The following is a 25220-nucleotide window of genomic DNA, read 5'->3' as shown; positions in this document are numbered from 1 at the left end:
GCCTTGGCAACACAAGGGTACACAGAAAGCAAGAGAGGCCACACCCTGTCCTGCTCCATTTCCTATCTTCAAATGTTGGGAGTTTTGTGTTTCATTTTGTTTTTTAATCATGAAAGAGTTGCCTAGCTGAATAACACAATTTGACAAATCCTGCCAAACCATGAGTGGTGGTACAAGCTGGAGGAGCCCAGCTTACTTCTTACAGTGAAGTTTGCCTGTCATTAAAAAGTACCTGTGTAGCCATTCACTTTGTGGCCCACAGTGCCACCATGTGGAAGGCACCTGTTGGCTGGACACACACAAAATAAAACAAGCAGTAGCAGCTTTCAAACCAATCCATCACCTTCACTCAGGGAACCCAAAGCACTCCCTCCACGTGACTATTATGCTCAGTTTAGCAAAGAAAAGGCTGTTGAATCTGTGGGCTTAATGAACACTTAGTGATCAGCTGTGTGGCCTAAGTTCTCACTGATCTCCCGTCTAAGATCCCTGACTGTGGTCAGAATCATAGAATCAATGGGCACCACTCTATTATTTCATACCAATCATTGGATCCATTGCACTGATAGAGCTTATTAAGTAAAAAATGCAGCTTTCTCTTCTACAAAAGCCTAACAATGATCAGCTATTGCCAAAAGAAGAACAATTCAGCTCACCTCATCTTTTCTGGATCAGGTCCTTACATTCACCACCCTCTGAGTTTTATTTAAAGTCCTCTCCCTTTAAAACATTTTTCTTTCCAGCTCCTTGCTTAGGTTAGCCCTTCTCACTTGTCTTGTCATTAGGTGGAATAATGCATGCAGACACCCCTGGCACAATTACTGCCTCAGATTTGGCCCAGTTCAGCTTATCATATGATGAGCATCTGCCATGGGCAGATACAAGTGATACAAGCATCACAGACACCCCCTCCCTAACAAACTTAACAAATGTTGGTGTCTCCACTGGCACCTCTGTTTTCTGTCTACTATTCTAAACATTGAGCCTGCATCTTTACATCCAGCAGGGAGACAGGCCTGCAACCTTTTGTAACAGACACAGGCATGAACACAGATGTAAAGAAGGCCATACAGGGGCAGGACAATTCCTTCCACATCCTTTCCACCTGAGCCTGGAGAGAACTTAGCTGATCTTTGCAGCTCCCCTCAGAAACTGGTAGTGAGGTCAGGCGCCATGGCTCACACCTGTAATCCCAGCACTTTGGGAGGCCGAGGCAGGCAAATCACCTGAAGTCAGGAGTTTGAGACCAGCCTGGCCAACATGGTGAAACCTTGTTTCTATTAAAAATACAAAAATTAGCCGGGCATGGTGGCACATGCCTGTAATCCTAGCTACTCAGGAGACTGAGGCAGGAGAGTTGCTTGAATCCAGGAGGCAGAGGTTGCAGTCAGCCGAGATCGGGCCACTGCACTCCAGCCTGGGCAACAGAGCAAGACTCCATCTCAAAAAAAGAAAAAAACTGGCAATGAGAGACATGGGGAAGAGAAGAAAGTGCAGAATCACACTTGATGCTCGGTTGATTTTAAAGCTTTCTTTACTTAGATTCCCTATAAGCCTAGAATTTGGTTATAATATGAGTCAGCTTATTGTGATATATAATTCACTTTGGATTTTCTAAAGCTGAAAATGATCTTAATCTTTATGTCGGTTACATACCACTACTAGGTTCCAACCATGAGACCAAAGCATCTTCTACTTCTGAAATTGTAGGCTCAGGTTTTTCAGGTGATAAAAATCTTTTTCAGGTTGTAACTATAAACCTATTATAAATTTCCAATCAATGTCACTCCTATATGTATAAGTTAAGGACATTCTTCAGTTTACCTCAGAAAATACGGCTAATTAAATTTTCTTTTTTTATATTGAATTACAGTCATGGAATGGAAGAGCTGGTATGGTTCAAAGACACAAACCAGTGCAGCAGCTCCCAAGTGCTAGGCTGTGGTCCAGAGCTGGCCCATTACCACATTTTCATTTGTCTAAGACAAAATGTGGGACCAATTGTCCACATTGCACAGTTGTGGACACTTGCACAGTCCTATCTTCTTACTCTTCTGGTATTAAAATGTCCTTTATAAAATTATGGTGCTTGTTAAATACTTCATTTCATGTGCTGACTTGGCAAATTAAATGTTAGCAACCTTAAGTCAACTGTAAAACTTTTTGTTAACAGCCTGTAGCACACTGCTACCCCCATACTACCATTATACTCCTGCATTACAGAGAACTAGCCTGATAAGAATCCAGAACAGGAAGAATTGTGAGAAATAAGACTTTCTACTTAGAAGTATTCAGAAGATGCCTACAACTAAGTTTCAAGACTCATCTTTAAAAAAGATTTCTTTTTTTTTTTTCGAGACGGAGTTTCGCTCTTGCTACCCAGGCTAGAGTGCAATGGCACGATCTCGGCTCACCACAACCTCCGCCTCCTGGGTTCAGGCAATTCTCCTGCCTCAGCCTCCTGAGTAGCTGGGATTACAGGCACGTGCCACCATGCCCAGCTAATTTTTGTATTTTTAGTAGATACGGGGTTTCACCATGTTGACCAGGATGGTCTCGATCTCTTGACCTCGTGATCCACCCGCCTTGGCCTCCGAAAGTGCTGGGATTACAGGCTTGAGCCACCGCACCCGGCCTTTAAAAAAGATTTCTAATTAGAATTCATGAAGGCACCTACCTGTCAAGGCATTCCATGCGTTCATCCATATGTGGAGATTGGGATGGCCTCACAAAAATGTGATATAATTTCAAACTTGAAAAATAGCCAATATAAAATTCTAAAAGAGAAAAATAACCAGGGTATCTGTGTCTTGCAAGATGGTAAAATAAATGATACAATATCCATTATTAAACATAGCACACTGTCAGAACTAAATGAATTCGGCAAAGTTACAGGACACAAAATCAACACACAAAAATCAGTTGCATTTCTATACATTAATAATGAACAATCTGAAAAAGAAATTAAGAAGACAATTCCACTTACAATAACATCAAAAATAAAATAATACACCAAACCAAGGAAACAAAAGATTCGTACACTAAAATCTTTAAAACATTACTAAAGGAAATTAAAGTAGACACCAATAAATGGAAATGCATCCTGTGATCATGGATTGGAAGATTTAGTATTGTTAAGATGTAAATACTACCCCAAACCATCTACAAATCTGATGCAATCTCTATCAAAATCCCAACATTTTTTGCAGGAATAGCAAAACCTATCCTAAAATTCATATGGAATCTCAAGGAACCCTGAATAGTCAAAACAATCTTGAAAAAGAAAAACAAAGTTGAAGGTCTCATGCTTCCTGATTTCAAAATTTATGACAAAGCTATAATAAGCAAAATAGTGTAGTACTAGTATAAAGACAAACATATAGACCCATGGTGTAGAACACAGACCCCAGAAATAAACACTTGCCTATATGGTCACACGATTTTCAACGAGCATGTTAAGACATTCAGTGGGAAAAGGACAGTCTCTTCAACACATGGTGTTAGGAACACTTGATACCCATGTGCAGAATAATGAAGTTGGACCTTCCCCTCCTCCACCTTACAACATATACAAAATTTAACTCAAACTGGACCAAAGATCTAAATGTAAGATCTAATGCTGTAAACTCTTATAAGAAAAGATGGAGGAAATATTCATGACATTGGATTTGGCAAGGATGTCTTGGAAATAACACCAAAACACAGGCAATAAAAGTAAAAATAGATAAATTTGACTACATAAAAAAATGAAAATTCTTGTGCATCAAAACACACAATGAACAGAGTAAAAGACAACCTATAAAATGGAAGAAAACATTTGCAAATCATATCTAACTCCACAATATATGAAGATCCTATAACTCAACAACAGCAGCAACAAATAACCCAATTTTAAAATAAGCAAAGGACTTGGATAAACATCTATCCAAAGAAGATATACAAATGGCCAACAAGCATATAAAAAGATGCTCAAAATCACTAATCATTAGGGAAATGCAAATCAAAACTGCAATGAGATGGTATCTCACATCCATTAGGATGGCTAATATTTAAAAAAAAAACACAAAACAAAACAAAATAACAAGTGTCAGCAAAGATAGGGAGAAATAGGAACAAATGAGCATTGTTGGTGGGAATATAAAATGGAGAACAGTATACAGGTTCCTGAAAAACAAAAAATAGACTAGATGATTACTATATGATCCAGTAATTCCACTTCTGGGTATATATCCAAAAAAAAGTTAAAAGTAGGATCTTGGAGAAATATTTGCACAGCTGTGTTTATAGCAGCACTATTCATAATGGTCAAGATGTGGAAGCAACCCAAGTGTTGACAGACAAATGGATTTTCAAAGTGAGATATATTCATATAATGGAATATTATTCAATCTTTAAAAGGAAGGAAATTGTGACACAAGCTACATGGATAAACCTTGATGACATTGTGCTAAGTGAAATAAGACAGTCACAAAAAGACAAATACTGTATGATACTACCATATAAGGCACCTACAGTAGTCAAAATCATAGAAAGTAGAATGGTGGTTGCCTGGGAAGGGGTTGCGGGGAGATAGGGAATTGTTTAATGGGTATAAAGTTTCTGTTGGGGAAGATGAAAAAGCTCTGGAGACTGGTTGCACAACAGTGTTAATATACTCAACACCATCAAACAATACAATTAGAAGTGGTTAAGATGGTAAACTTTATGTGTTATTTTACAATTAAAAATGAATTTTAGGCCGATCGCGGTGGCTCAAGCCTGTAATCCCAGCACTTTGGGAGGCCGAGGCGGGTGGATCATGAGGTGAAGAGATCGAGACCATCCTGGCCAAGATGGTGAAACCCCGTCTCTACTAAAAATACAAAAAATTAGCTGGGCATGGTGGCACGTGCCTGTAATCCCAGCTACTTAGGAGGCTGAGGCAGGAGAATTGCCTGAACCCAGGAGGCGGAGGTTGCAGTGAGCCGAGATCGTGCCATTGTACTCCAGCCTGGGTAACAAGAGTGAAACTCCGTCTCAAAAAATAATAATAAAAAGTAATAAAAATAAAAATAAAAATGAATTTTAAAAAACTGGGCAATGTCAGAATAGTACCAGAATAGTCAGATTGATAGAATATATAGAAAGTCCAAGAATAGGCTAACTACATACAATAATTTACATTTGACGGAGCAGGCATTTTTTAAGCGAAGAAATGATGAATTGTCAAGTGATACTGCTGAGATGACTAATTGTAAAAATAAAATAGATTCCTAAATTACTGCTAATACCCCTCAAAAAATCCAGATATGGTACATATTCAAAATTTCAAGACTTCTTAAACTAGTAAAAGAAAACATAGATGAACATGTAGAAGTCTTAGAATGAAAAAGACCTTCCTAATTATGACACCAAAAGCAGAAATTCTAAAGTAAAACACTGATTAATTAGACAGCTACAACTTAAAATCTCTTTATAGAAAAAAAACTCCATAAACATAATTAAAAGACCAATGATTGACCAGAAAGGAGAAAAAGTAACATACATAACAAAGGATTAATATTTTCAATAGATTAAAAACTCTTAAGAGCAATAAGACACAAATTACATAATAAAAATGCAGTCTCTAAAAATCAAAAGTAAAATATGGCATCCAGTAGCATAACTACAGAGAGGAACTACAAGTGACTTTAAAACACAGTAATTTCGCAGGACATCCCAAGTGGGATCTACCTTAAGGACAAAAACAACTCCAAAAAGTGAATAACAAATTTTAAATTGTTTTCAGTATTCATACTATAAGCAATAGGGTGAGTATTGCCATTTCTAAGACTATGACAGTGACGTTAATAGCCAGGATTTTTGGTATGGAAGAAAAGCAATACAGATAGATATATTAGACCAAGAAGATAAAGTAAAAATTCTGCAGTCAGGAATTTGAATAGTGAGTATCAACATGAACTCACAATATTTTTATTGTATTTCCTATCTCTGTGCACTGAAAGATCTTAGAAACAATAAGTCCAGAAGTAACAGGCACTCCTAATACCCAGATTATTTCTATAAATATAATTTCCTTCTTAAAAAAAAAAAAAACAGGATTCCCCCAGATAAATTACTAATTTTAGGTCTGGGACAAGAAATATACACAATGGGCCTGGTAGGAAGCTATCAGACTACTAAGGTCATATCAAAATCATTCAAGAATCAAATTAAAGAGGCACCCAAAGACAGGACAATCTCAGCATTAATAAAAATAATAGCTACAAAGGATTTAAACAAATCAAATACATTTAAATGCATAAGGTTGTATGGCACCTATTAAAGATACTAGGAAATTAACTCATTATTCTGAAAAAAAGAAAGACTTGAGCCTTTAGCTGCTTTACCTGCATAAATTGTACCTCAAGGCAAGCATATAGTATGATGTGGAGAATTCCTCTTTACAGTTTTCCAGCTAGCAAATGTCAAAGGAATCACAGACTTAGACTATCAATATTGAAGGGATCTCTAATTAACAGATGGATTTAGGCAATGGTCATCAATGTCTATCATCATGCCATCATCATCACAAGAAAGGAGAAACAGACTCTGTGTCTCCTGACGGAGATGCACAACACCACTGATGAAGAGTCCTGCCAAAACACAAAACGGTCAAAGTTGAATCTGATCAAGTATTTAGCTCTAAGTACAAACTTACAGATAGTTCAGGAGAAAGAGGAATACAAATACCACCACAGTAATCAATTAGCAAAATCCAGACTGTGGGGAATTAAGATAAACAATCTGATTTATTCATCAAGAGTAAAAATAATACAAATCATGTGGAAGGAAGAGAGGAAAGCAGGGAAGAAGGGAAGAAAGGAAAGAGGGAAAAGTGGAATTGGAATCTATAGATTAAAAAAGACAAATATGTGTAGTAACAAGTTAATAACAAGTTAATAACAAGTATACATATATATGTATACACATAAGTATCTATACATACACACATAAGTATCTATACATATACATATATACGTATGTATATGTATAGATACTTATGTGTGTGTACATATACTTTATGTGTTTATATATATATGTATGTATGTATCTTCTGGTTCTGTTTCTATGGAGACCTAATACAACTTATTAAAGAATTTTACAATATATTTGAAAATGGGGAGGGGTGAACACAGCATAGAAAAACCAAAGTAATATGTTAGTCAAAGCCTCCAAAGTAGACAGAAAAACCCATTTGGAAACATATGACATAATGATGAACATTCAAGAATAGGGACATTCTCACTGGTAATCATCACCAGTGTGTGCATACACATGTACTAACACATTTACTGTTTTCACTTTGGTTTCCCCAAAGGTGGAGCTAGAGACAAAGAGTTGGGTGCAGATTAATTTATCTCAGAGGTGCTCATAAGAGAAAGTGAAGGAGAGAGAAAAATGAAACAGAAAGGAGGAAGGTCGATAAACTATGCATTCATAATAGTAACTGCATACTAGTGAGAACCAGCACTCAATCCCACAAGGGACTCTGAGAAACCGTGCAGAATAAACCTCAGAGGTGCCGCACGGAAGCACAGGAAGCCTGGAACAATTACTCATCAACTCCCATCCCACCAGGGTTGCGGGCTGATCTGGTAGATCAGCTCTCCTGAACATCCTCACTGAGCTGCCTCCTTTATACCACAATACCCCTCAGCCCGCCCCCTCCCCTAGCCACCCTACTCTACCACCAGACCCTTTTTGCTCCCTGCAGTGCGTTTCCTCCAACACCTTCCTATGAGAACTTCAAGGCCTCATCAGGTGTCAGGACCATCCAGAGGTCAAAAGAAGTCTGGGTGAAGTAGAGGTGGTAATAGGTGAAAGACTGACCTTGAGTTGAGTTGATAATATTTGAAGTCCAGTGATGAGCACATGGGTTCATCACACTATTCCCTTTATTTATATATGTGTTTAAAATTTTTCAGAGCAAAAAGTTAAGAACAGATTTTTGCTATGGCAGAGACGGAGCTTCTTTGCTGAGTCTCCCTTTCAGGAAAAAAAAAAATGCCATTCAATCAGGAGAAATGAAGTTGGCAGACAGGTTCACTCCAGCTTTCAAGTCGAGGTCTCATTCAGTCTGGGTCGCCCCAGCCAATGGCCAAGTGCAGTGCAGGCACAAGGGCCTGGCCATTTCTGCACAATGGGGACTCCCAAGTGGGCAGTTCTTGCTCAGGAGCTCCCCAGTGGATCAGTGGAGACCTTGTCAACTGCACATCAATGCCCTGAGCTCTCCTGACTCCTCTGGCTTCCTTCTCTCTTTCTGTTGACAGGGTCAGATGAGCATTGCACTCTGCGGCCTTTCCCCGCCAGACCCTGCTTCCACCTCCTCTTTCCCACGTGCAGCTCCTCAATAACTCCATCTTCAAAACTGTGTCCCAAAAGACCTAAACTGACACAATTAAGATGCAATTGCTTCCTTCCCTCCCAACCCCCTGAAAGCTCCAAAAATAATGAAATACATACCAGAGTTAAAAACATCGTGCTATATTTAAATGTTTACATATAATATATTAATGTCTTTCACACTAAAAATATAAAATGGTTATGTATAAAACCTGATTTTGGAAATAATATCAAAAATTACATGTGTGATCCTTTGGGGACATGAAGTCCAGCCAAGTGGCCCTTCTCCCTTCCCACCCTTCTCCCCTCTCACCCAGGCTGGGTTGGATGGTCTCTCATATGCTCCCATAACACCCTGTTCTCTATCACTAGATTACTACCCTGTGCTGGCACTGGCTGTAGACATTCTGCCCCAGCCTTTGCCTGCACCCCAACTCGGCAGTGAGAGGCTGGAGATCCTGGTGCAGAGTAGGCAGTCACTCAGTAAATAATTTTAAATCAATCACTGAATGACTGACTGAGGCACATGTCCCCAAAAGGACCCCAGATAGCACCCATCCCCACAATGTTCCTGCGGTTTTTATTTGTTTGTTTTTGAGACAGAGTCTCACTTTGTCGCTCAGGCTGAGAGTGCAGTGGTGCAATCTCAGCTCACTGCAATCCCTGCCGCCTGGGTTCAAGAGATTCTTCTACTGCCTCAACCTCCCGAGTAGCTGGGATTATAGGTACCTGCCACCACACCCGGCTAATTTTTGTATTTTTAGTAGAGATGGGGTTTCACCATCTTGGCTAGGCTGGTCTTGAACTCCTGACCTCATAATCCACCCACCTCAGCCTCCCAAAGTGCTGAGATTACAGGTATGAGCCACACCTGGCCTCCTGCAGCTTTATAAAAGGCTTGGGAAAAGAGAGCCAGTTGACTCTTATCAGTCTGGGGGAGACATGGAGGTAGACTACCTGGAGGTCCCATTAAAACCTTTCTCAAGCCTCGGGACCCAGGGGATCCTAGTCAGGTACCTGTGGCCCTCTACAGCAAGGCCTCTCACAGGGCAGGAGGGATAAGACTCTATCTATTCCCTGCACTGCTTCTCTCCAAGGGGACCATCTCTTGGCTGTTTGTGAAGACGAGAGGCCCAGAAGCCTCTTCTGCTGGAGAGGACCTGAGCTGGCCCCAGCCAAGCTAACCCTCTGGCTGGTCAGCTTCTGGGGTGAATCACCAGGCAGGGACCCTAGGTTGGCCAAAGCTCTGTGGACCAGTGCCAAACTTCTCTGGGCGCTTCGAACGAGAAAAGGGCTTGGGTTTCTCTCTCTGGTCCAGGCCCAAAGGAAGATCTTCCAAGGAAGAGATATCCAGGTCACTCTCATCTTCAGAAAGCTGTAGGAGGAAAAGGGGAGAAGGAAATGCATTTTGATAAGGGAGGAGGGTGGCTCAGAGCTAAGCACATTGCAGGACGGGAATGCAGAATGGAAATGGGGACAAATGCAGATCGGGAAGAAAGCAATAGGGTGATGCTACTCCTGCCTTCCCAAGTCTCGCCACCTTTGAGAACCTGCTTTAGTGACCTGGGGTCAGAGTAATTTCAAATACCCCTGAAATTCTACTAACCAAACCCAGGCAAGTGCCTTGGAAAGAAAGGCCTCTGTGCAGATCAGGTTCCTCTTGTTTTCACTTAAACTGTGTGCAGATTTGTAAGTCCCACTTTGACAGAGCTAGAAGCTCAACCAGGTTCTCAAGCTGAATGTACTGTGGGCTAACTTCCCGCCTCCTCTCAGATGGGTTCTTTCTGGCCTGGTAAACATCCTGACTGCAGGAGCATGAGAGGAGCTCAGGAACAACAGGAGTCCTTCAGCCTGGAAGGGGCTGGGCTGCAGCCAGCAGGACAGCTCGGAGTCGGACAAGGGGCCAGGCCACCCCCAGACCACAGCCACCTGCATAGCAGCCCAGGCCTTCCCTTCCAGAGTCCTCAGTGCCCCTGCTGGCCACCTGGGCTTTGAAGCAAGCCATTCTACGCATTTTCTCCAGGAATGTAAGGCCAACCAATCAGAACCCACGCAGAGTGCAGGGCAAAAAACGTGCTCTGAGCAGTGCCTATCTGTTTGGGACTGTTGGTGCTCTTTCACAATTTGGAAAAAGGAACAAGTTTTGTTTTTCTTTTCAATCATTTGGATGCATTACTCACAAACATCCATAAGCTGTGTGATAAATGAAACACGCTATGTGGTAAAGGGGGGGGAGTGTTACCAAAAACTAAAGAATGGTTGCCCACCACTTCCACAACTTAGAGCAACAGCACTGATTACCCCAGGATGCACCTTTTTGATTGAGAAAGGATGTGAAGTAAAGGAAGCGCTAAAGTTTTCTGTTTGAAAAATAACAGCAGCATGCAGGTTGTTCCCTGATGGAGGAGAAGGGGCAGTGAGGAGGCTCTGATGGTGCTGAGGGAAGCTCAATATCTGAGCTCTAAGTCAGAAAACCTGATGGTGGGCTAGAGTCTGAGGCAAGGCTCAGGTTTCTAAAACAAAGTTACCTAAGTATTCCCGTCTTGTGCTGTTACTGACTGACATGCTATGTGAGGCCACTCCAGTAACACCCTTGGGGGAGTCCACTCCACACACATAATGGGTTAGGGTCTGTGGCAGAGTGAAAGACTGGGGAGGAGCCCACCATGGGATGAGACAGAGCTGTAAGAGCAGCAACTGCAGGAAGCCAGACACAGAGTCAGCTCCAACGCTCTTTTGGAGGCAGGAGATGGGAGAATCCAAACTTACTGAGCATTGCTTGTATAATGAACCAAAAGGCTTTTTAAAGTTAACTTGGATACAAGTATTCCAAACTGGCTATCTCTCCACATGCACAGGGGCAGAGGGACATCACCTGCAATGTCCCACTAGGGCCAAGGATGACACTTGTTGGACCCTCCCCAACCTTTACCCCAGGCTTCCCAAACTCAGAGCTGGCTCTGTAGGGAATTGCAGGGCAAACTCTGAGAATCCCACATCCTACCTGAGGCTTCCTTGCTGGTATGGAAGCCCTCTGTGGCCCAGCATTGGGTGTAAAAAACAGACTGACCCCTCCAGCAGGCTTCTTTGCCGGAGTTTCTAGCTGCTTCTCCAGGTTTTTAACCATTGACTGCACCAGTGTTCCTGGAAGGGGAAGAAGTGGCTGTGTCAGTGAGAGAAGCCTAGAAAATGAGCGTTTCATCCTTGCGGGTCATGTCTCGTGTCCAGGCTCCAGTGTAGACAGACGGAATGAGCAAAAAGGCCAGGAGGAGGAAGGCCAAGCAATCACAAAAAAGAGAGGCAAGGAGAGAAAGAAGGTCAGGCCAACAGGTACCCAGTGGACAGAAGCTTGGCATATTCTGAAAATGTGACTGTGCAGACTTAATGACATGGCTGGTGACAGAGGCTTTAGGAAGCTGTGCTTCCCTCTACTGAGAGGCTGAGCAGGACCTCTGCTCAGTGTGGGGAATGAAGTGTATCATCATAAACATGCAGTTAGTTCCTCAATGTCTTCACACAGAGACAAGAAGAAATATCATAAAGATATGATATCATATCTTTTTTTTTTTTTGAGACGGAGTTTCGCTCTTGTTACCCAGGCTGGAGTGCAATGGCGCGATCTCGGCTCACCGCAACCTCCGCCTCCTGGGTTCAAGCAATTCTCCTGCCTCAGCCTCCCGAGCTGGGACTACAGGCACGCACCACCACGCCGAGCTAATTTTTGTATTTTTAGTAGAGATGGGGTTTCACCATGTTGACCAGGATGGTCTCGATCTCTTGACCTCGTGATCCGCCCGCCTCGGCCTTCCAAAGTGCTGGGATTACAGGCATGAGCCACCGCGCCTGGCATGATATCATATCTTTATGATCTCATGGGAGGACCTCAGGCAAGAATGACTTTCTGTGAAGTCCATGCGGGAAGCAGGAGTTAAGCAGTGACAGAGACCATCAACAGATCCCTGGTGCCTGGCACACCAAGGTGATGTATGAACCTCAGGAATGACCAAGAAGCAGGAAACTAATACAGCCTTCTAGGATTCCAATTAAATCAAAGTCTGAGCAGACTTTGGGAGCTACAATAGCTCTTGGCTCATCGATTCTTTCAAGAAATATTTGTTAAACGCCTACAATGTACCAGGCACTGTTTCATTCTAATTAATCATCTTGTCGAAATACCTCATTTTACAACAAGGGAGCAGAACCCCCCTCCACAAGGACAAGCAGGTAGCAAGTGGCAGAGCCAGGACTTTCTCTTAAGACTCCTCCCAGTCCCAAGACCTTGCTACCCTATTGCCCTTGCCTGGCAGGGTATCAATACTTATCCAGGGATCTTGTTTCTGGTGAATTCTGATGGACTGGCAGACTTGGCTTATGCTGTAAACATTGCCAAGTACTGCAGAGTCTATTAAGAGCAAGAACTTTGCAGACTGCAAGCCTAGCCTGATGAGTTTCTACTCACCAACCTTAGAAAGACAAAGCTCTAAATTCCATGTTCTTTAACTCAGCCTTGGCCAGAAAATGCCACTGAGGCCAGAAGCTACAGGCCTCACTTTGTGGTTTTATAGGAAAATCTTAAAAGAATGGGAGTAGACAATTGTTTTGAAAAGAAGGATGCTCAACTAGTCAACATATCTAAACCTGTTAGACAGAAAATAAGTTTAATGACTATTTTCATTCCAGTTACCATGACAGTTAGCTCGGGTCTCTACAATGCCCTTTTCATCAGCAAGTTGAATTTCTAAGTCTCCTGGCTGAAAAGGGCAAAGAGCTTTCCCATAGGATAAAATGGGCTGCTTCGGCCCAAAGGCGGCCTGCTATAAAGGCTGACTGTCTGTGGCTCCCCCTCTGTCTCAGCTTTGCTGAGAAGCTACATTTTTCCCAGTTGAGTTGTTGCAAAAAGTTGTATTTGTTGCACATTTTGTGTTATACAAAACTACATTTGTCGGGGCTGGGCGCGGTGGCTGGGCACGGTGGCTCACGTCTGTAATCCTAGCACTTTTGGAGGCCAAGGTGGGTGCATCACTTGAGGTCAGGAGTTCAAGACCAGCCTGGCCATCAGGGTGAAACCCCATCTTAAAAATAATTAAATAAATAAATAAATAAATAAAAATAATGCAAAGGTTATTTAAAAAATAAAACTACAGTTGTCAAAATGTTCATGGTAGGAAACTGTTTTCCCTTCAAGTTGTAATGAGGTTTGCCCCGGAGGCTGTTTTAACCACTGTGATATGTAACTCTGTGACCAGCAACTCTTCATCTGGTGCTAATCAACTCAAACAGCATAAAAGACTGTGTGGATATTCTTAACATTGGGAACAGCGTTAAAGGCAGCTCTTTCTGGGAAAAAAAAATTATTTTACAAATGTATTTATTTCCCAGTCCCAAGACCTTGCCACCCTATTGCCATCCAAATAAACAATGACTCTAACACATTAACTTCAAAAACATCATACAGACTCTCTACTTCCCCATGACACCAGTCCTGTGGTCTTTGACCAGTCATAACGTCTTCAAGGCTGTTTCAACTTCCGTCACCACGTGTGTGGCTCAGCCTTCCCTCATCAGTGCTGTGAGGCATAAATGAGGAACCTCATGTGGAGAGACCCACACAGAGCTGAGCACTTGGTGAGCACCTGGAAATGCCAACATAGGGGGGCAGCCTTCTCTCTCATGTCTCCAGCTTCCACACACGCGGGAACTTCTCCTCTACTCACTGGGATGGACAACGGTAGGAGAAACCCCTCCTGGTTTCTTTCCCACATACGACCTTCTCCTCCTCACAGAAGGAGCCAAGCAGGGGGGTGGGCCTACAGCACTCCCAGGGCCACGGTGCACCTGCAGGAGAGGAGGCCTGCTGATCCAGAAGACAGTGCGGCTCTTTCTCTCGGACCCTTCCCGCCCCTTTGGCTGAGTTTATCCCCGAGCATCTTCAGAGGCTATCATTTTCCCTACAGAGGCCTCCAGAGATTAAGACACTTGCCCTCAGCGCCACGGAAAAAAGTAGTGAATACAAACCGAGGTTGTCTGTCTGCCCCAATCTTGGACCCTCACCACTGCCTTTGCTACCTCCACAGCCTTGCCCCAGACAAGAGAAGAGGCAGAGTCTGAGCAGAGACAGGAGGTGAGCATTAACACAGCACCTGTGGGACCCAGCAAGAGAATAAAGGTGCAGAGCTGGAAGAAAAGATCTACAAAGTGCTACGAAGACACAACGCTCATCTCACATCTCGGTAACATCTCCAGAGAAGGCAGAACCCAGCCACGGAAAGGCAAAGGCGGTAAAGGCTCCTTTCCCTTTCCTCCTGGCTTTTTTACTACAGGAACAAAGGTGTGTGGGAGTGTGTGGGGTATAGCACCTAGAAGGAGGAAGATACCTTTGCTTTTTCTTGGAAGCCAGCATTCTGAAAGTTTTTCCAGGCAGACTCTGAGTGTGCCTGTGTAAGGTCCCGCACAGTCAGAGTCTGCTTTGCAAACCCAGCCCTGCGCACAAGATCAGGATCTGGATTCAGGGATGCTGGAGGGGCCCCCACTTTGGCCTCAAGTGCTGGTTGTTTCTCTAATCCAGCCCTAACAGGAATCCTATGCCTTAGGCATTCATGGGCCCTGTCACCACAAATAGAGCAAGGCTTTTTTTTTTTTTTTAAATTATTATTGTACTTTAGATTCTGGGCTACATGTGCAGATCATGCAAGATTATTGCATAGGTACGTTCACGGCAAGATGGTTTGCTGCCTCCAGCCCCGCATCACCTATATCTGACATTTCTCCCCACGTTATCCCTCCACACCCTCCCTCCCACTGTCTCTCCCCTTTCCCACCCGCAACAAACCCCAGGTGTGATGCTCCCCTCTCTTTGATCGCCCATGGCTAGCCACAGTGTTTATTCTCTACTGGAGAGAACCTGGAGAAGAAAAGCGGTGAGTGGTCTCCCTTCGACGTTCCACAGTTAACAATTTAATGACAAAACAAGGCGTAAAATAAACCTTGCTCAAACTCTAGCTTTCTCCTGATAGCTCTACTATCCCAATAAAATATCTTAGGGGAAGGAGGACCACCCTCTCCAAATCAAATAGGGAAAGAGATGTCAAATCAGAAAGCCTAAAGGAAGCTGCAGGGTGTCGCTGGAGCCTCAAGAAATCTGAGTTAGAGAAGGCCTACACCAGTGGCCCCAGCCCACTCACCCAAGGATGCCAGCTCACCTGAGCCCTGGCCAGGGGGCTGGGCGCTCGCCTCCGAGGTCTCTGTGTCAGACCAGTCCCAGTCAACCTTGGGCTGGGGCACCATTCTGGAAGGAACTTTCGGGGGCTGTAGAGATACACGCTGTACACGGTCTCCCTCTGAGTCCTCTTCAGAACTGAATGGGGAGGTGCTGCCACAAGGAGAAGAAATGAGGGATGCATGGGCCAGAAAGAAAACTTCAAAAGCCAAACTTCACCGTGTTGCAAGCTGGTTTGCTTTGCTCAGGGACAGCCCTGCTCCCTCCCTCAGGCACAGAAGACAGCCAGGAGACCCCTGGAGTGCAGCAGCCAACCAGCTTCTCCCTTAATAGAACCCTGCCTGTCTGAGGATCCAGCCCCTCCGGAGTGGGAACAGGCTTGGGATAGAGGATGGGTAAGGGGAGGGTGGGTTTGTCTTGGCTGGAAGCACAAGTTCTCAAGTCTCTTCTCCAGAGCTCAGAGGGGACCCCACCGGAGGCACCTTCTATTCACATGTGTCTTCCCCTTTCCTATCTAGAGAAGCCCAGAGGGAGCCCAGAACAGAGCTGCCTGAAGCCAGGAGCCACCACCACAGGTGGGGTGAGAGGGCAGAGTCTGGGGCTCACCTCATCCCAGGCCCCGAGGAAGGAGGGGTGCTGGAGGGTCCACGCACTCTGGGGCATGGAGTGGGGGCAGACACCTGGGTCAGGGTGGAGCCATGGCTGCCACGGCTCTGATGAGTTGGTGGGGGTGGCTCTGCCAGCTTGGATGGCAAGGTCACCTGCAGGGTCCTGGTCTTTGGCTGGGCCTCTCTGGTGACCAGTGTGCTCTGCTGGCTTTTGACTGGAAACACAGAAAGGAATGACTTTTGCAGTACACCCATGCTGGGTCTCAAGCCTAAGAGGAGGAAGAAAGCTGCTCCAATACCCTGGAAATGGACAATCACTCTCTCTCAGTGTGCTGTGATAACCACAGCAGATTTCATGATTGCTGCCAAATTAGGTGTTCTGCTGCTGGCTAGATTCGAGGCTGGGACCACAGTTCCCCACTTTCCTCAGAGACCAGGAGAGCAGCTGGGCATGGGTGTTCCAGGGTCATACTGTCATTACAGAAGACCAGCGGAGTCCGCAGGTCTGAAGAGGGGCTCAGCAGTCCTAGAGATGGACTTCACCAAGGCCACTACCCTCTCTCCCACCCACGCTACAGCCACTCCAGTGCAGGCAGCCCTGCAGGAAGACCCTACTGTCACCAGAGGCCGCTGCAGGACCGCAGGAACTATCAAAGACCCGCTCAAACCTCCTAAACGCAGCCTGGGGCAAGGCAGTACCAAGACAGGCTGGACACAGCCACTTTGTTTTCCAAATTGCCTCGAGACACATTGCCAGGAAGAGAAATCCCGGATCAGCAAGTGTGTATGGAAAGAGAAGAGAGAGAGTGCATCACAGGAGTCAGGCAAGTGTGGAGTCAGTCACAACGTAAAATGAGTTTCTTACAGTAGTTCAAGGTCAAAAAATGTTTGAATACAGTTGACCCTTGAACAACATGGGTTTGAACAGCACAGGTCCACTTATACGTGGATTTCCTTCTGACTCTGCCACTCCTGAGACAGCAGGAGCAACCCTTCCACTTCCTCCTCCTCCTTCTCAGCCTACTCAACACAAAGATGAGGTCAACGTGAAGATAAAGACAAGGATGAAGTCCTTTATGATGATCCACTTCCCCCATAATAAATAGCAAACATATTTGCTCTTCCTTGTGATTTTCTTAATAACAAGTTCTTTTCTCTAGCTTACTTTATTATAATAATATAACATAGAATACATATAACATACAAAACGTGTTAATAGTCCATGTTATTGGTAAGACTGCTCATCAACAGTAGACTATGAGTAATTAAGTTTTAGGGCAGTCAAAAATTACACGCAAATTTTCAACTGCATGGGGGGTTGGTGCCCCTGACCCCTGCGTCGGTCAAGGGCCAGCTGTGTACTGCTCTCAGATAATGTGTCTACTCAGAAGTGAAGCTGCCAGGAAAGAGTGAACTCAAGAGAAGGGGAAGACAAAGACAAACCTGCTGGCGGATAACAGCAATAGCTTCCCATCACTGTGCATGAGATACCAAGAAAAGCACTTTACATATAGCCACTTGGCCCCCAAGCATCTTCAGAGGCTATGATTTTCCCTACAGAGGCCTCCAGAGATTAAGACACTTGCCCTCAGCTCCACGGAAGAAAGTGGCGAATACAAACCGAGGTTGTCTGTCTGCCCCAATCTTGGGCCCTCACCACTGCCTTTGCTACCTCCACAGCCTTGCCCCAGGCAAGAGAAGAGGCAGGGTCTGAGCAGAGACAGGAGGTGAGCATTAACACAGCACCTGTGGGACCCAGCAAGAGAATAAAGGTGCAGAGCTGGAAGAAAGATCTACAAAGTGTCACAAAAACACAACGCTCATCTCACACCTCAGTAACATCTCGAGAAGGCAGAACCCAGCCAGGGAAAGGCAAAGGCAGTGAAGGCTCCTTTCCCTTTCCTCCTGGCTTTTTCACTACAGGAACAAAGGCGTGTGGGAGTGTGTGGGGCATAGCACCTAGAAGGAGCAAGATACCTTTGCTTTTTCTTGGAAGCCAGCATTCTGAGAGTTTTTCCATTCATCCTCCCTGAGTCCCTGCCTCCTCCCCCCTCTGAGCTCCCACTCCCCCCCGTGCTTGCCTCCATCACATCACCTGGTCCTGGCTGGTTTCCCAGGTGAGGGCAGCAGGCCCTGGCAGAGTCAACCTCAGCAAGTACTGTACTAAATGAATGAGTGGACTAATGAATGAATGAGCATTTGGCTGAATGAGTAAAAGGATGTACCTTTAAAGTGGAGCATGAAAGCCAGATTAGCAACCAGGACAAATACCCGTCTGTCTTGAGATTTCTGTGCAAGACTAAAAACCGTCCTTTCCATAGAGACTTTAAGACCAGAAGTTTAAACTAAATATTATCATTTCCCAGGTCATCAACACATTTTTTCCCATATTCTCATGTCAAAATGACAATGCTTTTAAACACAAAGTACCTGCTTTATACTTGTCCAAGTAATTTCCATGAGCTCACAGGCTTGCTATGTTAGTGTTATTTTCTTCTAATTCACATGAGGAAAAATAAACATAAGTTATAAAATGATTGGTCCCTGTAGCAACTAAAATCATCTCTCATATCCTCAGAGATGCGGGGACATCTGTAAAATTTTTTTGCATGAAGAGCTCAGATCAGTTCTTTCTGGACACAGGAGATGTAGAATTGGCCTCCTTCTGGCCACATGTGTCCCTGACTGAGGAGACGAAGTGAAAGGAGCAGGGCAGCACCCTGTATGAGCAGACCCAGCCCCACTGAAGCCCTCCCCAGAGCCTCCAATTACAGAAGCCCAGGCCCTCTGAGGACCCTCTAGTAACAGGGGGCTCTCAAACCTGGGAACACAAATAACCTTGCTCTGTAAGAACAGACTCAAGAGAACTTGTCCACAGAATTCAGTGTTCCACCAGAAACACAGGGCCTTCTCTTTTCATGACCCCCAGAGCGTGGACAAATGGTAAAGTAGCAGCTATGACCTGGCCCAGGGAACCAACTCTGAGCTCTGAGAATTCATCTGAGTGCAGAACTGGCCCAGCCTCTCATGACCTCCCATGACTAGAGGAGGGGATAGCTGAGCTCTGCGGAAATTTATATTTGATTGATATTTGCCTCCACCTGCAGCTTCAATACTCCCAGGCCTCTGCCTGCCTCCCCGGGCTAGCATCCCTGGTGTGTAGAGCCAGAAACTGAATAGGCTGCTCTTTATTAAAGAGACACTCAACTGTGTTCACAGCAAGCCAAGTAGCACAGAATGAAGGTGCTAAGGGAGGCAGCATGTCTGCTTAGGGACAGTTCAGGCTGACAACAGGGTCCAGCTCCGGCTTTCCTCCAACTTCCCTGAGTGACCCTGGGCAAGTACCCCCACCCCCACCCCAGATCCTGTTTCCTCAACAAAGAACTTTGGGACTCAGTCATCTGTGAGGACTCTACCAGCTCAGCCCTTCAGAGAAGTGTCCCTGATGGGGACAGAGACTATACCCTCCTCATATGCAAACAAGCCTTGGCAAGAATGGGACCCTTCCAGGTCACAGCACTGAGTAAGCCCTCTCCCCAGTGTACCTGAAGGCTGCCCGTCTGGCTGGGACACCACAGCGCCATTCTCCTGTCTCTCCTTCGCTCTCCTGGTGACTTCCTTGACGAGCTTTCCCCTCAGGCTCAGAAATTCAGAAAACTTCCGGGCCTTCTGCTCCCGCTGGACTCTCAGCAGGGATTCCAGGTGTCTGAAAGTCTGAACCGGGATTCCCTTTGCATCCTAGAGGAGACAGGAGTTCACCTTTACAGACAGAGGCTACGCTTCTCCTCCTTCCCCTAAGCCTCTCACACCTGCTGCTGCTGCTACTGGCCTGGGAGTCTGTGATCAATGCCTGGCGCTTTTCTTGAATGAGGAGGAGGCATGAAATGAGGATCAGAGCAGGGTAAGCAGTGGCTTCAAAGTTGCTGAAAGTGCAATGGTTAAGAGTTTGGGTGCCCCATCAAAATGTGAATAGCAGGATAATGCAAAGGACTTCGTCACAATTCTAACCACATCACAGCATGAGGGACTTAGTTGGAACATGCTTTTCTACCATCTGACTGAATCCTAGGATAAGAGACCATGGCTTGCTCATTTTTAAACCCCCAATTACTATTATGATGCCAAACACACTGTCCATGGCTAACAATGTTTAAAAAACTAAATTGCAATAAACACAATCCAGGTACCCTTCAAGACCCACTGGAAGTTGCTCCAGCTTCGACATCTATCCAGAGCCCATGGGATGGTCTAGGGAGGCACCTGAATCCAAGATGAGGATTCATGCAAGGTTAGGAAGGAATGTCTTCATCAAGTCTGAATATAGAGCCAAAGTTAGTAGCTGAAAACAAAGTAGTGAGCATTCTTACTAAAATAACCCTAGTTGCCTATTTTTTTTTTCTAACTTACTCTACACAAATAGTATTTTCAATAATGTAATGCTTGGCTACTTTAATAACAGGTGTGTTTTTAATTTAATTGATGCTTTTTTTTTTTTTTTTTTTTTTTTGAGACGGAGTTTTGCTCTTGTTACCCAGGCTGGAGTGCAATGGCGCGATCTCGGCTCACCGCAACCTCCGCCTCCTGGGTTCAGGCAATTCTCCTGCCTCAGCCTCCTGAGTAGCTGGGATTATAGGCACGCACCACCATGCCCAGCTAATTTTTTGTATTTTTAATAGAGACGGGGTTTCGCCATGTTGACCAGGTTGGTCTCGATCTCTCGACCTCGTGATCCACCCGCCTCGGCCTCCCAAAGTGCTGGGATTACAGGCTTGAGCCACCACGCCCGGCCTAATTGATGCTTTTAACAACAACATACATGTTCTGGTTAAGCACAATGACATTCAAATACTAGTTGGAGAGAGAATCCACAGACCCTTTAAAGGAACTGGATCACTGCTGCAGGCTTCCTAAGATGGTGAAAACCTATCAGTCTGCTTGCTTTCCCAGTGGGGAGGCTCGTGGTCTGGGACAAGTTCTCAGCCCTGGTCACCGGCTGCCTGGTTATAGACTTGGTGCTGCTGGTGGGAGACGGTGCAAGTGAGATGGGACTTTGGGAGTGCGGACTGAGTGGAGGCGGGCTGAGGCCTGTGACTGCCGGCTCTCCCCTACTTCCGTGGCAACCTGTATGACACAGCAGAGGTAGCCAAATCCCCCCGGGAATATAACTCCATTGGACTGGGAACCACACCCTCATCCCCCCACAGCAGCTGCAGTAAGCTTCACCCAAGGAGAGGCTAAACTCAGACACGTCTATCCCTGGCCCCACCTGATGGTCCTCCTCTTCCTGCCTGGTAGCTGAAGACAAAGGCCATAATCTCTTGGGAGCTCTGTGGCCATGCCCACTCCTTGAGAAACCTGAACACTTAACCAGGTCTCCCTAGGGCAAGTATGCATCCTCCCTATAGGATCACAGCTGATGCAATCTTGAAAGCACCACCTCCTAGCTGGAGGCCAATCAACACAAAACCAGTGCACTAAACAAACAAACAAAAAAAAAAAAACACGAAACAAGGACCCTCACAGAGTCCACTTCACTCCCCTACTACCTCCACCAGAGCAGGCGCTGGAATAGTATCCATGGCTGCAAGACCTGAAGATGGATCCCACCACAGGACTCTGCAAACACTCCCCAGTACCAGCCTGTAACTCCACTGGGTGACTAGACCAAGAAGATCAAAAACAATTGCCACCGTTCAGCTCTCAGGAAGCCCCATTCCTAGTAGAAGGGGAGAACACATCAAGGGAGTACCCCGTGGGACAAAAGAATCTGAACAGCAGCCCTTGAATCCCAGATATTCCCTCTGACATAGTCTACCCAAGTGAGAAGGAACCAGGAAAACAATTCTGGTAATATGACAAAACAAGGTTTTTAACACCCCCCAAAAAATCATACCAGCTCACCAGCAATGGATCCAAACCGAGATGAATCTCTGAATTGCCAGAAAAAGAATTCAGAAGGTCAATTATTAAGCTATTCAAGGAGGCACCAAAGAAAGGTAAAGCCCACCTTAAAGAAATCAAACACATGATACAGGATATAAAAGGAAAATTCTTCAATGAAATAGCATAAATAGAAAACAATCACAACTTCTGGAAATCAAAAACACACTTAGAGAAATGCAAAATACACTGGAAAGTCTCAGCAATAGAACTGAACAAGCAGGGGAAAGAACTTCAGAGCTCGAAGGCAAGGCTTTCAAATTAACCCAATCCATCAAAGACAAAAAAGAATTTTTAAAAAATGAACAAAGTCTCCAAGAAGTTTGGGACTATGTTAAATGTCCAAACCTAAGAATAACTGGTATTCCCAAGGAAGAAGAGAAATCTAAAAGTTTGAAAACATCTTTGGTGGAATAATCGAAGAAAACTTACCCAACTTTGCTAGCGACCCAGACATCCAAATACAAGAAGCTCAAAGAATTCCAGGGAAATTCATTGCAAAAAGATCATCACCTAGACACATAGTCAACAGGTTATCTGAAGTCAAGATGAAGGAAAGAATCATAAGAGCTGTGAGGCAGAAGCATCAGGTAACCTATAAAGAAAGACCTATCAGATCAACAGAAAATTTCTCAGCAGAAACCCTACAAGCTGGAAGGGATTGGGGTCTTATTATTTAGCCTCCTTAAACAAAACAATTATCGGCCAAGAATTCTGTATCCAGTGAAACTAAGCGTCATAAATGAGGAAAGATACAGTCTTTTCCAGATAAACATATGCTGAGAGAATCCGCTACTCCCAAGCCAGCACTACAAGAATTCTAAGCCGGGCGCGGTGGCTCAAGCCTGTAATCCCAGCACTTTGGGAGGCCGAGGGGGGTGGATCACAAGGTCAAGAGATCGAGACCATCCTGGTCAACATGGTGAAACCCCGTCTCTACTAAAAATACAAAAAAATTAGCTGGGTATGTTGGCACGTGCCTGTAATCCCAGCTACTCAGGAGGCTGAGGCAGGAGAATTGCTTGAACCCAGGAGGCGGAGGTTGCAGTGAGCCGAGATTGTCCCATTGCACTCTAGCCTGGGTAACAAGAGTGAAACTCCGTCTCAAAAAAAAAAAAAGAATTCTAAAAGGAGTTCTAAATCTTGAAACAAGTCCCTGAAATATACCAAAATAGAACCTTCTTAAACCATAAATCTCACAGGACATACACAAGAATAGCATATGAAGAAAAAAGCAAGGTATTCAGGTAACAAATAGAACAATGAATAGAACAGTACCTCACAACTCATTACTAACATTGAATGTAAAGGGCCTAAGTGCTCCACTTAAAAAATACAGAATAGCAGAATGGATATGAATTCATCAACCAAGTTTCTTCTGTCTTTAGGAGACTCACTTAAACTCACATTAGGACTCACATAACTTAAGGTAAAGGGGTGGGAAAAAATATTCCATGCAAATGGACACCAAAAGTAAGCAGGAATAACTATTCTTATATCAGACAAAACAAACTTTAAAGCAACAGCAGTTTAAAAAGACAAAGAGGGACATTATATAATGATAAAAGGACTAATGCAACAGGAAAATATCACAATTCTAAATATACATGTACCTAACACTGGACCTCCCAAATTTATAATACAATTACTACTGACCCAAGAAATGAGATCGACAGAAACACAATAATAGTAGGGGATTTTAATACTGCACTGACAGCACTAGACAGGTCATCAAGACAGAAAATCAACAAAAAAACAATGGACTTAAACTATGTCCTACAACAAACAGACTTAACAGATATTTACAGAACATTCTACCAAACAACTGGTAGAATATAAATTCTATTCAACAGCACATGGAGCATTCTCCAAGACAAACCAGATGATAGGCCACAAAACAAGTCTCAGTAAATTTAAGAAAATAGAAATTATATCAAGTATTCTCTCAGATCACAGTGGAATAAAATTGGAAATCAACTCCAAAAGAAACCCTCAAAACCATCAAATACATGGAAATTAAATAACCCATTCCTGAATGATCACTGGGTCAACAATGAAATCAAGATGGAAATTTAAAAATTCTTTGAACTGAACAATATAGTGACACAACCTATCAAAACCTCTGGGATACAGCAAGAGCAGTACTAAGAGGAAAGTTCAAAGCAGTAAATGCCTACATCAGAGAAAGAGCACAAATAGACAATCTAGGTCACTCCTCATGGAACTGGAGAAAGAAGAATTATCCAAACCCAAGGAGACAATGGATCAGGACGGGTGACTGAGGAGCAGGCCCAGAAGCATTGGGTAGGAGCACTGGAGGTCCTAAGGACTGCAGAATGTCTTTAAATGAGGAGGGAGCTTCCCAGAGTAGGGATGCTCAGCATTACTAATTACCAGGAAAATGCAAATTAAAACCACAATGTTATACCACCTCACTCCTACAATGGCCATAAACAAAAAATCAAAAATTAATAGATGCTGGCGTGGATGTGGTGAAAAGGGAACACTTTTACACTGTTGGCGGGAATGTAAGCTAGTACAACCACTACAGAAAACAGTGTGGGGATTCCCTAAAGAACTAAAAGTAGATCTACCCTTTGATCCAGCAATCCCACTACTGGGTATCTACACCAGGGAAAAGAAATCATTACACGGAAAAGATATTTGCTCATGCATGTTTATAACAGCACAATTTGGAATTGCAAAAATATGAAAAGAGCCCAAATGCCCATCAATCAAGGAGTGGATAAAGAAAATGTGGTATATCTACATGCCATGGAATACTACTCAGCCACAAAAAAGAATGAAATAATGGCATTTGCAGCAACCTGGATGGAACTAAAGTCTACGATTCTAAGTGAAGTAACTCAGGAATGGAAAACCAAACTCGTATGGTCTCACTCATACGTGGGAGCTAAACTATGAGGATGCAAAGACATAAGAACGATACATTGGACTTTGCAGATTTGGGGGAAAGGGTAGGGGGTGGCAAGGGATTAAAAAAAACTGTCTTCCGGTCCTAGGCGCTTCAGGAAGCGCGGCTTAGGTGCAGACATGGCCAAGTCCAAGAACCACACCACACACAACCAGTC

The 25220-nt window shown here is 44.3% G+C and overlaps 1 protein-coding gene across 6 annotated transcripts in view; it reads right to left on the bottom strand.

Moving 5' to 3' along the window:
- Positions 1 to 8483: 8483 nt before the first annotated feature.
- DZIP1L (DAZ interacting zinc finger protein 1 like) overlaps positions 8484 to 25220 on the bottom strand; it is a 56441-nt gene continuing 39704 nt past the window's right edge. For 5 of the 6 annotated variants that reach the window (XM_074405873.1, XM_074405874.1, XM_039461795.2 and 2 more), the window contains 5 exons: positions 19734 to 19926; positions 16187 to 16403; positions 15564 to 15733; positions 11369 to 11508; positions 8484 to 9739 (listed from right to left, as the gene is read on the bottom strand). In XM_074405873.1, coding sequence (XP_074261974.1) covers positions 9578 to 9739; positions 11369 to 11508; positions 15564 to 15733; positions 16187 to 16403; positions 19734 to 19926 — 882 coding nt within the window. In that variant the 3' untranslated portion in view covers positions 8484 to 9577. Of the gene's footprint in view, positions 9740 to 11368; positions 11509 to 15563; positions 15734 to 16186; positions 16404 to 19733; positions 19927 to 25220 lie in introns of those variants that run through there. The other variant, XM_039461797.2, reaches the window with a different exon arrangement.

The sequence above is a fragment of the Saimiri boliviensis genome, chromosome 9 (genome assembly GCF_048565385.1).
Source record: "Saimiri boliviensis isolate mSaiBol1 chromosome 9, mSaiBol1.pri, whole genome shotgun sequence".
NCBI classification, from domain to species: domain Eukaryota; kingdom Metazoa; phylum Chordata; class Mammalia; order Primates; family Cebidae; genus Saimiri; species Saimiri boliviensis.
Note: the sequence above shows the minus strand (reverse complement) of the source record. Positions and strands in the feature narration are given on the sequence as shown.